At 38.7% G+C, this 15,020-nt stretch overlaps 1 protein-coding gene across 1 annotated transcript in view; it reads left to right on the top strand.

Moving 5' to 3' along the window:
- ELAPOR2 (endosome-lysosome associated apoptosis and autophagy regulator family member 2) overlaps positions 1-15,020 on the top strand; it is a 67,385-nt gene that overhangs the window by 43,849 nt on the left and 8,516 nt on the right. The window contains exons 16-18 of the mRNA XM_081800622.1: positions 1,026-1,152; positions 6,684-6,862; positions 7,877-8,042. Of these exons, the coding sequence (XP_081656748.1) occupies positions 1,026-1,152; positions 6,684-6,862; positions 7,877-8,042 (472 nt within the window). The remainder of the gene's footprint in view (positions 1-1,025; positions 1,153-6,683; positions 6,863-7,876; positions 8,043-15,020) is intronic.

Consider the following 15,020-nt stretch of genomic DNA (forward strand, 5'->3'; position numbering starts at 1 on the left):
CTTGATTGGATTCTTTGTTCTTTGGGTGTTGAGTTTGATAAGTTCTTTATAGATTTTGGATACTAGCCCTTTATCTGATATGTCATTTGCAAATATCATCTCCCATTCTGTCGGTTGTCTTTTGGTTTTGTTGACTGTTTCTTTTGCTAGCACAGTCATTTTTAAGAGCTTTTCATCACCTTAGAAAGAAACTCTATACCCTTTAGCTATCACCTCCCTATACCTTAGCTCCCTTCCAAGCCCCAAGGAACCACTAACTTACTGTTTCTATAAATTTTCTTATTCTGGACTTTCATAAGAATAGCATTTAATATATAGAATTTATGTTCTATATATTAGTAGAAGTAGAAGTTATGTTCTATATATTAGTAGAAGTTCTATGTATTAGTAGAAGATTTATATTCTATATATTAGTAAAAGATTTATATTCTATATATTAGTAGAAGATTGGCTTCTTCTGCTTAGTGTATTTTCAAAGTTCATCCAAGTTGCAACATGTATCAGTTCTGCGTTCCTTTTTCTGGCCTAGTAATATTCCACCGAATGGTTATAGCACATCATATTTATCTGTTCATCTGCTGATGGGTATTGGAGTTGTTTCTACCTTTTGGCCCTTATGAGTAATGCTCCTATGGACATTCATGGACAAGTTTTTGTGTAGACATATGTTTTTATTTCTCTTGGATTTTTATCTAGAAGTAGAATTACTGGATCATGTGGTAGCTCATTTTAATGATCTGAGGAACTACCAGCTTGTTCCAAAGCAGCTGCACCTTTTTACATTCCCATTAGCAGTGTAGGAAGTTTCTAATTTCTTAACATGTTTGCAACTCTTGTTATTATCTGTCTTTTTGATTCTAGCCATCCTAGTAGGTGTGAAGTTGTGGTTTTATCTCCTTTTGATTTTTTGTTTGTTTGTTTTCTCAGTACCCACACATTGCTTTCCAGTATGCAGTGGACACTCAAATGTTGATTGGACTTGATTGAATGTGTTATAAGAGCTGTCATTTCATTTTTTATTTCAGCAAGTGCCCAGCAGGCACCTGTGATGGATGTACATTCTATTTTCTGTGGGAGAGTGCTGAAGCTTGCCCTCTGTGCACAGAGCATGACTTCCATGAGATTGAGGGAGCCTGTAAGAGAGGATTTCAGGTAAGGGGAAAATCCATCTAAGCAGAGCTATGTGATTAAAGAGAAATTGATTAGTTTGGCATCACTTACATCACAGAAACTCAGGTTCAAAACCATGGCTAAAGCTTATAGTTAACTTGATGTTACTTAATATGCATTTAAAATCAAGTTTGGTAGGTGAACTCCCACATGCTGGGGTAGCTCAAGGTGTGCACTGGCATTGGGGAAAATAAATTGTGCAAGGAGTTGTAGGCTATGGATATTTACCTGGATTATAAAGAAATGGTATCATTAAACCAAGATGTGATTTATATAATGCACTTGTAGGTATAATTAAGATGGGGATGGTATAAATGATTCACTAAAGCACACCTAAAGAGTAGAGCATGTATCTCAACATCAGGTCTATCCCATCCTGATGACAGTTTTCAGAAATCTCATCAGAATCTGATTCTCTGATGCCAGTTCCCCAATAAGGTTACCACCACCAGTGGTTACATTTAATGTATTTCCCTTGTCATTAAATTTTTTTGAAAACATGATTCTATTATATATATTCTGGGATTTAATAACTCCCCTGTTGGACGTTTGAGAAAAATTTAAGACGTCTTTTTATAAATAACTCTGTAATGAATATCCTTGTTGGAAATGTGATTATTTCCTTAGATTTTATTATGAGAAAAAAGATTAATTGGATCTAAGGAGATGGACATTTTTAAGGTTCTTGAGACATGTTACTAACTTGCTTTGGCGGTATCATTTTGCCCTCCTGCTAGTCTGAGAGTGCTTAGCTCACTGTACTAGCCTTGAGGAATGCCATATGAAAAACACAAACTTTTCCTCCTTCAAGATGACTTCCTACTTCAACCTCTCTGAATTCTATTGAAATGACAAGAAAAAAACACAAATGATAACACGTCACTGCTAGTGGTGGTAACCTTAGTGGGGAATTGGCATCAGAGAATCAGATTCTGATGGGATTTCTGAAAACTGGGATGCAGATGGAATAGGTCTGACGTTCAGGTTGCCTGGAGTGGGGAGCATGCTAGAAGGCTTGTGGCAAGAAGGGATCAGAGAGGGAGCACTATTCTGTCTGAGAAAGTCTGGAGGAGCATGTCATTGGCAGGTCAGCGGGCAGGAGTACAAGAAGAAGTCAGAATACCCTACCTCATCGCCAACATTTAGAGTGTTAGTAGCAGTAGCCTTTACCTCTAGGAAAAAACCAGAGAACTATTCTCTACATAGGGATTTTTCAAACTTTAATGACAGTGAACCTATAGTAAGAAATACATTGTATAGCAAAGCTAGTACACAGTCACCAACTCAGACACAAAGCAATATGCCTAAAAATGAAATGAAATTTCATGGAACAATACTTATTTTCATATTTTATGATAAAGTCTAAGCATAAAGGTAATATAAAATGTGTTGTCATGAAATAACTGAGTACAAAACAGGAAAAGTTCCCAAGTGGACAACACGAAGACAAAAATCAGCAAAGTTTTATTTCATTCATCAAGTGTGCTTACCTCTGGATAGCTCCACAGACGGTGCTGCTCACGCATCTCGTGCACTGGTGGGCCAGTTTCTTGTTAACGTTTTTAAGTGGGCCAAGGGTGAAAATTCTTGGCTTTCAAAAAAACATGGTTTCTTTTTAGTCCTCATAATAATAATGATACATGTTTTATGTCTCACAGTTGAAATTCTTTATCGTTTCTCTGAAATGATGACAGCCTTATCATTTTTTAAAGAATAAAGGAGAAACGGGTGCATTCCCTTCTTTGTCCACCAAGTACAACTCAAGAGCTTTGAAAAGTCGGATGACCTTTTATGTAAACATTCTCTAATATTCAACATTTCTCTTCTGGAAGATAATGATGAGAAGGTTAAGACCATGAGGTTGCAATAATCTCTCTAATTTCATTTAAACTCTCTTTATTGAAAAAATTCTGTTCAGCATGTTACAAGAATGTTTGGAACAGATAGTTACAAGGTGATTCTTTTTAAATATTTGTTTTTGCCTTAAAAATAATCTTTAGGAACATTTTGATGTGTTTGTCATATTGAAATATATAATTTCCCTCCTATAGTCCTAAATTTGACTTAAGAAATAGTTAAGTATTCATTTCTGTTATACTTAGATACTGATTTTGAAAATATTTGCCAAATGAGATCTGGCTTCAATTAAAAAAAATATAAATTCCATTCCAAAGCTCATGCGCCTTGCTTAGTGTATTCCGTTGCAACAGCAAAACAAATGGGTATGACCCAGTAAGTGGGTGTTTACTTCTAGTCTCTGAATAAAATATTTTAAAAAGTATGCTCTTTAGTGAGCTTTATGTAGTGCAAATGACAGCTTTCACTGTTTTCCATTACAATTGACCTCCCCCCCATCCCATGGGGGATATGTGCCAAGACCCCCAGTGAATGCCTGAAACCATGGATATACCGAACACTATGTATACTTTGTATTTCCTTTTACATACATATACACATACCTATGATGAAGTTTAATGTCTAAATTAGGCACAGCAAGAGATTAACAACTGATAATAAAATAGAACAATTATAACAGTGTACAGTAACAAAAGTAATGTGAATGTCGTCTCTCTCTCAAAATATCTTCTTGTCCTGTGCTCACCCTTGTGATGAAATGAGCTGATAAAATGCCTACGTGATGAGATCAACTGAGGGGAATGATGTAGACACGTGACAGAGAATTAGGGCACTATTGACTTTCTGATGATAAATCAGGAGGATCATCTGCTTCCTAATTGAACCCACAGAAAATCAAACTGCAGATAAGGGGGGGCCAACGGTAGGTTCATGTGCAAGGGTAGATTTCTTTGGATGCCAAAACCTCATGAGAGAGAAAATACAGTGATTGCCAAATATCGCTCTGGGTATCATTTAATTTTTTAACAATTGCACTGTGTCTCCTGCTCTATCCTTTACAGGTTTTCTCTCTGTATTGACTACGAGTGTATTTTCCCAATTCTATAAATGTATCTAATTCAGGTGTGTATGAAGTTAAATTTACACACTACAACAAGTCCTCCACAGAGAGGGTTGTAAACTGAGAGAGTGGCACAACTTGTGGGGAAAGTGCTCTTATCAAATTGGATCTTAAAAATCTATATCAGCTTCTCAGTGTGTAGTAAGCATTACTACTAAATGCCACACAGTTGTAAAGATTTGAAGAGATACTATGTTATCACTGAGAGGGATATTTTTAAGCTTATCATCAAATTTATCTCACCCTGTTCACAAAATATCTCAGCATGCTGGAAGAATACATTTTTCAGCAGCGGAGTCAGCCATTTTCTCCTTTGCCAATGACATGTGACTGGATGAAGGGATGAGCCATTCTAATCAATAGTTACGGAATGACTGACAGATTTGGCCAATGGCTTGATCTTTTTTTTTTTTTTCTTGAACAATTTGAGGAGCTTATGGAAAAGTTAAGTGTCCTGGGTTTACAAGTATCTTTTTAATTTGAAGTTTTAACGTTTTGTTTATGACTGTCATTAGACATTACAGCTTTGCCATTTTCACTGGGTGTTACACATTTATGAAACCATATAAAGTATTGCACGGTCTTTTAATTTTTTTTAAATTTTTTATTGTTGTGTTAATCGCCATACATTACATCATTAGTTTTTGATGTAGTATTCCATGATTCATTGTTTGTGTATAACACTCAGTGCTCCATGCAGAACGTGCCCTCTTTAATACCCATCACCAGGCTAACCCATCCCCCCACCGTCCTCCCCTCTAGAACCCTCAGTTTGTTTTTCAGAGTCCATTGTCTCTCATGGTTCGTCTCCCCCTCTGATTTCCCCCCCTTCATTCTTCCGGTCTTTTTTTTTTTTTAAAGATTTTATTTATTTATTTGACAGAGAGAGAGACAGCGAGAGAAGGAACACAAGCAGGGGGAGTGGGGGAGGGAGAAGAAGGCTTCCCATTGAGCAGGGAGCCCCACGCAGTACTTGATCCCAGGACCCTGGGATTATGACCTGAGTCGAAGGCAGATGCTTAACGACTGACCCATCCAGGCATCCCTGCATGGCCTTTTTTTTTTTGTTAGAACGCATTCAGATGAAGCCAACGTGTGCTGACTTAGAGTTAATGTTTTTCTCTCTATTGTCATTATTTACACTGAGAGATGTAGCATTTGTATTTGAACATGCCCCTCATTTCTCATCTCATTCTTATAAAAATAATGTGACCCATTTTAAAAGTGGTTTTTTACATTAAATTTAATGAAAATGTTACAGTTGTCATGTGGTAAAAAAAAATTGCAAATACTGATGTCCTTTCCAAAAAACATGATGAGAATTCTTACCCAAAACTTGGTTGAAACTTTTCCTTAAAGTAAATACCATTCTCCTGTACTTCATGTTTAACTGCAGAAATGTGTGTACCTATACAATAAAATGACACATTATGGTGTTATCATTCTGTTAGGATATTATTAAAATGACTATCAGATACCAGAAAATTTAATCAGACACAATGATCAAAAAATTGAGTCTTCCATTGTCATTTAATGTCACTGGATATAATCATCATACAAATTGCTACTGGTCATCGTATTTGTTGAACTATAAAAGGAAGCATGCACTGTAATTTTCATTTTTGGTTAGTGTTATTTGATCTATTTATTTGAAAAAAATCATGGTTGATATTCAGTATATTAATTTAATTTTATTTTTTTTAAATTTTTTAAAAAGACTTTATGTATTAGAGAGGGAGCACAAGCAGGGAGAGTGGCAGACAGAGGGAGAGGGAGAAGCAGACTTCCTGCTGAGCAGGGAGCCTAATGTAGGACTTGATCCCAGGACCCTGGGATCATGACCTGAGCTGAAGGCAGATGCTTAACCAACTGAGCCACCCAGGCACCCCGTATTTTGATTTCATTATTTCCTAGTTAGTTGCAACTTGCAGTTTGAAAAACATTGCCCTAGCAACACTGAGTCATCTGCTTTGGGAGGGTAAGAATAAGGACCTACTGTGGGCAGTGATGACCCAGAATAATGCAGAGGAAATAAGTGTGTAGCCTGCCCTACCACCACTTACCCAAGCCTACCCGTCATGGTGTGCCTGCCTATCCTGGTCCAGGGTTTGCTCTTCTTCTCAGGGGAGAAGCTTGGTGGAAGAAATGGACCTACATCATGGGTAGGTGAAACCCATTCTATATTAAACAACCTAAGCTTTCAATTAAAAACATGACTAAGAAGTCAGGGATCATAAGAAATTTGAGGAAAAAAGCCCAAATGGTATGTCCAGACAGAGTCATTTTTATTCAACCTCCTCAGCATGGACCAAGCTTCCTGATCTGGCGAGCCATGTTTTTATTTGGTTTTGTTGTGTTTTCGTTCATTATTTCCTTATTCCTTCTCTTCTCTATCTCTTTCTTCTCTTTTTGGAGCTTCTTTTAGATGAATGCTGAATAATCCTCTATGCCTACTATGAATAAAGAGCAGAACTCTTCTCCTGAATCTCATTTCTCATGTCATCTGTGTGTGTGTGTGTGTGTGCTTTTTTTAAAGGAAACCTTGTATGTATGGAATGAACCTAAATGGTGCATTAAAGGAATTTCTTTGCCTGAGAAAAAGTTGTCAACCTGTGAAACAGTTGACTTTTGGCTGAAAGTGGGAGCAGGAGTGGGAGCATTCACAGCGGTTTTGCTGGTGGCTCTAACTTGCTACTTCTGGAAAAAAAATCAGAAGTAAGTAATCTCATTGGAGTGACCATGTAAAAACTGAAGGATCTCTTTTGTTGTGAAAATTTTAGACCTAATTATTATTACATCCTATAGTTTTTCTCAGAGAGACAAGAAACTGTTCCTATGAAGGAGTTAGAGGAAAGACCTTTAAGAAAGGAAACAGAAATGATTATTATTCTGCTAATAGATGATAGAATGTTAGAGGTGATTGCATTAGACCCATTTGTTACAAAATAGAGAAAAATGGAGGCTCTGGGTGCAGAGGTGAATGGGAGCAGAGCTGAGATCAGAGGTCAGGTTTTCTCTCTCTGCATCTATTTTTCTTTTCATGACAACATTGTGTCTTCTTGCCCCAATGTTTATTTTTCAGTTTCTTGTGAAACAGACTAAGTATATAGGCAAATATGATCTTTATTTACTCAGGACCTCAGGAATCTAAGGTTGAATATTGAGTCTATTTCCTGAATATATATTGTTCTGTTATGAGATTTGATTCTTCTAAAATAATTTATATATCAGCAGAGCTCTGAAACTTCTATATTGTAATATCTCAAGGCCATTATAATATCCAAGGTGGTGAATAGGAAGGAATGAGTTATATACAGAAACAAGAAAGACCAGGTCACTTACCTATGTGGTAGTCTCATCCTTATGAACTAAACTATGGAAAATCATATAGTGCCTGAGCTTCCAAATATTTGTATATTAAGAAAATGCATTCAGACTTCAAGATTTCTCTTTGTTTTTCAAAAGTTCCTCATAATTGGACCATTTAGTCAATGTAAAATAACTGATAAGAGTTAACTATACTGCCACGATTCTCTGAAATCCTGGAAAAAATCTGTGTGTCGATGGTAGATAAATGAGAACACATGGTGCTTTGGCTATAGGTCAGGGACATTGGCTAGAAGAGCAACTAACTATACTACAAGAGCATTTAACGAGCTGATGTACGACCACCTAAAGTTAGTATTAATTTGTGCTAAACAGCCACTTTATTTATTTACCACCACTTAGACTGGAGTACAAATATTCCAAATTAGTGATGACAACTAACTCAAAAGAGTGTGAACTCCCAGCTGCAGACAGTTGTGCTCTCATGGAAGGAGAAGACAATGAGGAAGAAGTTGTGTATTCCAATAAACAGTCACTACTGGGAAAACTTAAATCCTTGGCAACAAAGGTGAGAGCAGAATTTTAACCTGGTATTACTGTGCTTTTATTAACGAGGGGCCATAGTAAACTAATAGTAGCTTTCATGCAACCCTGTCATTCAGTCTGTCTCTCTCTCCATGGGTATTTATCCAACAGAAATACTCTTACAAGTACACAAGGATATTGGAGAGCGTATGTGTTGTGGTGAGTGCTATGTATTGTGTAAGACTGTTGAATCACAGACCTGTACCCCTGAAACATAATACGTTATATGTTAATAATAAAAAGAGAAAAAAAAAGTGCACAAGGATATAAATATAAGAATATTCACCACAGCATTGTTTCCGCCCACCCCCCTCTGGTGAACAGAGTAGAAACAACCTTACACACCATGAAGAAGGAGTAGATAAGAAGTTTCCATATATCAAAGTAATGGAATCCTGTGCAACTATGCAGCTATTAGAAACGGACATATGTATGTCCATAGGTCCAAGATAAGTAAAGTAAAAACAACACACAGACTATTACATCTATTAAACGTACATTTATGTCAGTCTTTGCAAAGCAGACTATGAACAATGGCTGCTTTGGGGGAGTCTTGAACCAATGGGAGTCTTTAGTTTTTGAAGTAGTACATTTTTATAATATTTGAATTTTCACAAAGATAATGTGTTGTTTTCTAATATTAAAAATTTTAGGTTAAAAAAGATCTCATTCACTCATTCTTTTTTGTTTTTTTATTTGTAACATGGTTTTTTTCATATAGAAAAAGTAAAATTATATAAGCTGTTGAGGTATTAAAGGTACCTTATCAGATGCCATCACATTTGTCAGCTTTGAAATGATTACGGTATCCAAACAAATATTATTTGTAAACACATTTTATTGACATTCTTCATCACTGACTTAAAATATGAGAAATTACCAGTGTACCTACACTCAGCATTAAAAATAGAATGAAACAGAAGAATGTGTTTCAAATGATTTTCAGCAGGAGGGACAAGTGACAAAAGATTACATTTACTGAGAATGTTTTAGTAACTATTTCCTTTTGTTCTTCCAATTTAAGCACATAAATATATTATAAGGGATCATTTAAAAACAAAAGGAATAAGCCATATTCCCCTTCTAATGGTTATTTAACGGTTTTATTTTTTTTCACTGCGGTACTTTAGGAAGGATGTTTTTGTTATGGAATAACAAATGTATAGTTAGTGTCAAGAACTGAGATTTCACCCGACTTGCAAGATAACAACTGAACCTGCCACTGGTTCATGGACAATTTAGGAGACACAAGACTCCCGCTCAGAGACAAGGCACAGCTCAGTGCTCACAGCAGATGCACTAGCCAGGGTATTAGCATTCATACCAGTTCCCCAAACCCCCCTTTCCTCAGGGTTCTGTGGACAGGAACAGATGACATTTGCACACTCAGTGGCTTGCATTACAGGAAAGGAACTCTAAGCTTTGGGAACCTGACTGTTTTAGAATGGGCAGGAATCATGCCAATGCTTTCCTCCAAAGAGAGGTATTACTGTTATTGTACTAGACAGGTAGTGTGTGTGTTCATTGCTTCACAGGGAGACACCATTTCCTGCCATTTGTTCTGGAAAAATACAATTCCTTAAGCTTCCAAGGCTGCTTTCTATACAAAAATCCTTAAAAAGATAATCTTGAACAAAGGGAAATCACTGTCTTGCTTATAAGATCTACAAAAATGCAAAGGAACCACAGAGAATTATCTCCCCAAAATATCCAAACCTCATTTCTACACCATCTTGGCTTCTGGTGAATTTTCCCACTAGTATAGCATGCTATCCACCCCTCTTTTTGATTTGTTTGACTGAGGCTGGGTTCAAATCTGGCCAATTTACAGCATATGTCACTTAAATAAAGCTACTACCATTAGGACCCCAAACAGCAAGATGAGGTGAACCTGCATTATTAACTTCAAACGACTCCCCAGGGTCCCAGATCCAACTAACTGAATAAATCCCATAAACCATAAGGGTCCACCTTAAAAAGCTAGACAGCTTTAAGTCCCAGTATTGACTTTTCTACTCAGCTTGAGACCTTTCCACTGGCACTGAGATCTTTCCTCCATAAGATTCATGTGGAAGAAGGTCAAAGATATTTTCAGAAATTTGCAGAACCCAATATATCTCCCACTTTTGTCTATGTGGCCATGGTAGGGGAACTTGGTGAGCAGTATACTCAACCAGGTGGTCACTGTCTTTTGATCTAGGATGATGGCATTCCAGATACCCAAGATAGATGAGTGCCTCCACAGACTTTGTCTTGACCCTCAAGGGTGAAGTTGAGGGCAATTATATCATCCATAATGATGTTTGAACCATGAGTTGAGGTTGACCTAAATGTCATCAGAGGCTGAGGTGGTGTCATGCCATTCTCTAGCTAAAGTCAGAGACAAATTTTTCACCATTTTTTAATTGAATAACTGCCTATAGGGTGAATATGAATAACATCAGTTATCCCTTTAGAAACCTCTGAATAACCAACAGTAGTCTCATTTTGAAAATCCTTGCAGTTGTTTAAAGGTTAATGATATTTTGGGGCTGTTTCCATAAATAGTTGAATTATGACCACTTACAACTGCTCCTAGGGTACAAATATAAGCCACTATGTTTTTAGGAGAGAAGTTAATGCCTGGCTTCTACACAAGAAGTACAGTCCTGAAGATACATAGGATGTCTTTGGAAAGAAAGTATTATAGACAATTGTTGGAGACACCAAGTGGGACCTACATTAATTAGGCAATACAGGCTGATGGTGCCTGCAACCTCCTTGTGGCTAGTAAACCTTAGGGTTCCCAATTCACGTCACATAATTGTGTCTCTTCTTTGTCTTTGAGAGACTGCTTAAGGGCACTCAGTCCAACTTTTCCTGTTGGTCCATGCTGTAAACTGGATGGTGCTTTTTCACTCCATGGAATGACTGAGCAATGGCAATGGGAATGTTGGTGTTGATGTTGTTATTTGGGGCAGAAGCTAGAGCCATTCCCTGCTGTTTATTACAGATTTCTCAGTAAGTTTAAAGGGACTTACTTAAGGTTAGAACCTCTGGTGGGTATGGTGGACCTAGTAGTCAATTAAATTTTAGGTACTTGGCAACCATTTGAGAGGGGAACACTAATGCATTATCCTTCATAGGTGACGGGGTGGCTCTGAAAAACAAATTATCATTAATATCCCTCCATCCTTCATATCTCTCAGGGTCTAAGGTATCTTCTCTCCAGGCACCTCATTACCAGGCTGCATTATTGATCTTCTTCCACTGCCACAAAATCAGTTTTTCCCATTGCAGCTAAAACTTCATCTTATTTCTACTTATCCCCTTACTGACACCTAGACCTATGCACCAGAACATTCAAGTGCAAGAGGGAGAAAGGCATTTAAAAAAATTTATGATGGAGACCAAATATGTCATCCTTTGGGTTGCTTTTGAGTAAAAAGGACACATCATGTCCATGAGTGGTCAGGGTAGAATCCTGGATTTTTACATAAGTGTCTATAACCATATATAAGTACATATAACCTTAACCTTCTTACTGATAATTATGCATGACACAGCCAAGAGGAGATGATCCCTTTCTGGGGACAACCATGTTTAGTAACTGAACGACATTATTAAATGTGTGGACCAGGAGGAGGTAGGGTGGAGATAGAGTCAGAAATCTTTTTGATTCATTTTTGAGAAGGCCCTTGTCATGCTCAATGGTACCTTTCAACAGTATGAAGTATTGAAGGTCCACTGAACACCTCTACTCTCAGCCCATTTTCAGGTAGCTTTTGTGATATAAAGAGTACCATTGTTGGACTGCAAAAGATCCATAAAGTCACAAACATGAAACGCATTTTCTTCAAGGGTCATAGTGGTGTGGCTAGAGTTAGCGGATCTGACTGGAACAGCAACAGCATAACATGAACAGGTGTCAAAGGGTAAGGCACTACTGATAGCCCAAAGAAGTGATCAGAGGTGTGACCTCATCACTTTGCCATGGAAAAACTTGTCAGCTCTTGGCATGAATCCCAAGTCTTGCATGCTTGGTAACCTCTGCATCTGAAAAAGAATCCTTTACTTTGTGCCCAGTGTGTGATGGTGGATTCATTGCTATGGTAGGCAGAATGATGGGTCCATGCAGCATTTATGTCAGTCTGTCTGATGGAATCTCTATTGTGTGCTTAATTCTCTTTGATCTTTTCAGACCATGGGTCCTTAATGGAAGTATCTACATAAGTGACCCAGATTATTTGATCAGCTGAGATTTGTTTCTGGAATTTGTTGCCCCAGAGAGAAGTAACTTTGATGTGTCAGTCTATAGTTTTCCAAGTGGCAGACCAAATAGTTTGACTCCTGCCAATTCCTCAAGAGTTAGTGGTGATCTAATAAGGTTTATCAAGGCCACAGCTATGAGAATGGCTTTGGGTTCTGCCCACTAAGCCAAGCAATTTTGTAGGTTTTTAGTTATGCATACCTGGTGCTGAGATAGGACAGCTACCGCAGCTGGTGGATACCCATTGGGTTTCAACTCCACCAAACCATCAGTGAACCAGGCCCAGGCATGAGGTAGAACTTAGATGAACCAAGGACTGGAGCCAGTGGCTTCATTTTTGGTGGTGGGGTAAGGGATAAAGTTTCCCCAAAAGGGTATTCTGCCGTTTTTTCATGTGAGGTTGAGATGCTGCTGGGCAGGACCAGATGCATTCTTGAATATATCATTTGTATTTGACCAGTGAGGCTTATTAGGTCTTTGCCACCTTGCTGACCCACCATGAATGTGACTGTCAGGCTGTAGAATCACAAGATGTGCATGGGAATGGCTTTCAGTTTTGACAAGAACTCAATAATAAGCTAATATCTGCTTTTCAGAAGAGCCCTACCTGGTAGCCATATCAAGGTGATGAGTCTAAAATCCCAAAAGGTGCCTCTGGGAGAAGGCTCCTTCCCATTGCTGAAGTCTCTAATTGGCAGAATCATTAGTCACGGAGAATTCTATCACAAAGTGGTCATTAGGGCTGTGAGGCCACAAAGGTGGAGAGCATGATTCAACTTGCTGGACAGTTTTTAACATAGCCTGTTAGTTTGGGCCCACCTCAAAAGATACTACTTGGTAGGTTAGCTGATGTCAAAGAGCAGGTAGCATATTCAAGGGAGGCCATGCTGTCTCCAATAGCGAAGAGTCTAGTCAAGTGCTGGACTGTTTTTCCATGACTGGCAGATAGGGTTAGCATTGCAAATATGATCACATGGTCTCAAGAAACTTTACTTACTTAGCAGTTTCCTGAATTTTTGTGGGGGTTTACCAGCCATCTTTGTTGGCAGAAGTCTGACAATACGGGCAATGCTGTTGAGACTGAGGCTTTTGACTTGACACCGACATTGCATCATTTATGTTGTGACACCTTTCGGCATCGGCAGGTAGAGAAACTTGTGTGTAATCCTGACACAGACATTTGTTGCAAATGGCAGAGGAATTAGGAACCCTTGCAATGCCCTTCTAGCTCTCCTCTCCATGGGACTGCTCTTGACCGCGGGAATCTCCTCTGGTACTTAGCAGATGCGGAGGTATACACATGTACCATCAAGTCCTATGGACTTTCGGATGTAGAAGCAACAACAGCAGCATCTTGGATAGTCCTGCAGAACCCCTCACACAAGGTCACATTACCTTAGCTTCCCCACTGAGAACCTTGCTTAAACCCCATTAGTGGAATTTACACGTCCCTCTCCTATCACACATTCTGGTAGGATGCTGACTTTGGTGCCTGCAATGAAGAGTCTTAAATGTTTGAATCCTTCCCCTCCCGAAGGCTCCCAAGCCAACTCAGGTGGTTGTGCCTGGCCTTCAGTCCCTCTTGGTGACAGGAAAACTAATCATCTTTCCCCGTAAAGCAGCCAAAGTCAAGATAGATGGGGAGGAAGAGATTAAGGGTGCAGAGAAAGACAATTTCTGTGACAGCAAGCAAACGCATTTGCTTTTGCTTTTAAGCAGCATTGCAGTTGCTCAAGCAAACTTCCAGTGTTTTCATCCAGCTAAAATCCTATGTTGAATGGCAAGGTTATCATTCCTGACATCATCTATTTCAGCTTTGGGACTCCTTCTTGTCTCAGTACAGCCAGATTGATTTTGGGCTGAGGCTAGAAGTGTTTTGTCTTTCTGTTGATTTAGGCTTATGTTGATTTCGCATATTGGAGCCTTTTTTGAAAAAAGGGAATCCACCTTACTTCTTGCCCCATTTTCATAAATCTAAATTATTGCCTGGTTTTATTTTATTTTATTTTTTTAAAGATTTTATTTATTTATTTGAGAGAGAGAATGAGACAGAGCATGAGAGGGGGGAAGGTCAGAGGGAGAAGCAGGCTCCCTGCCGAGCAGGGAGCCCGATGCGGGACTCGATCCTGGGACTCCAGGATCATGACCTGAGCCGAAGGCAGTCGCTTAACCAACTGAGCCACCCAGGCGCCCCATCATATTAACTTATTAAGATTCCTTTGGGTCAGTTTGTCATTCTGCAGTGACTTTCCACATTGCAAACCTAATCTGGGGCAGTAAGAGCCCCAGTGCTAGTCATCCCCTCACTAGGTTTTCCTGTGGGAATTCCTCAGGGAAATCTGCTAAAGAAGGCCAAAGCTCTGTTACTGCAGTCGAGACCCACTACAAAATCTCTGAGACCTTTGTGAACACACCCAAAGTTGGCATGACAGAGTGCAAGAGGTGTTTAGCGCTAGGATGGCCCAGCTGTTGCCATTCTTAGTGATCATTGATTCCTGCCACATTATCTTCAAAGAGAATCAGCAAAAATTTTAACAGTTCACCTAGTTTCGGCCCATAAGTGGTTTTTGTTTTTTCTTTAATGGTCATCGTCGGTGCATAGCTCTGTAACCTCTGTCTGAAAGGGGGTGAAACCTTTTCCTCTCAGGGTGCATTTTAATACTACTTGTTACCAAGGGGCACACCTGCAACTGATTGCCTGATTGGTGAGGA

Source organism: Leptonychotes weddellii, chromosome 12 (genome assembly GCF_054177405.1).
Source record: "Leptonychotes weddellii isolate Sample4059 chromosome 12, ASM5417740v2, whole genome shotgun sequence".
In the NCBI taxonomy this organism is placed as follows: Eukaryota; Metazoa; Chordata; class Mammalia; order Carnivora; family Phocidae; genus Leptonychotes; species Leptonychotes weddellii.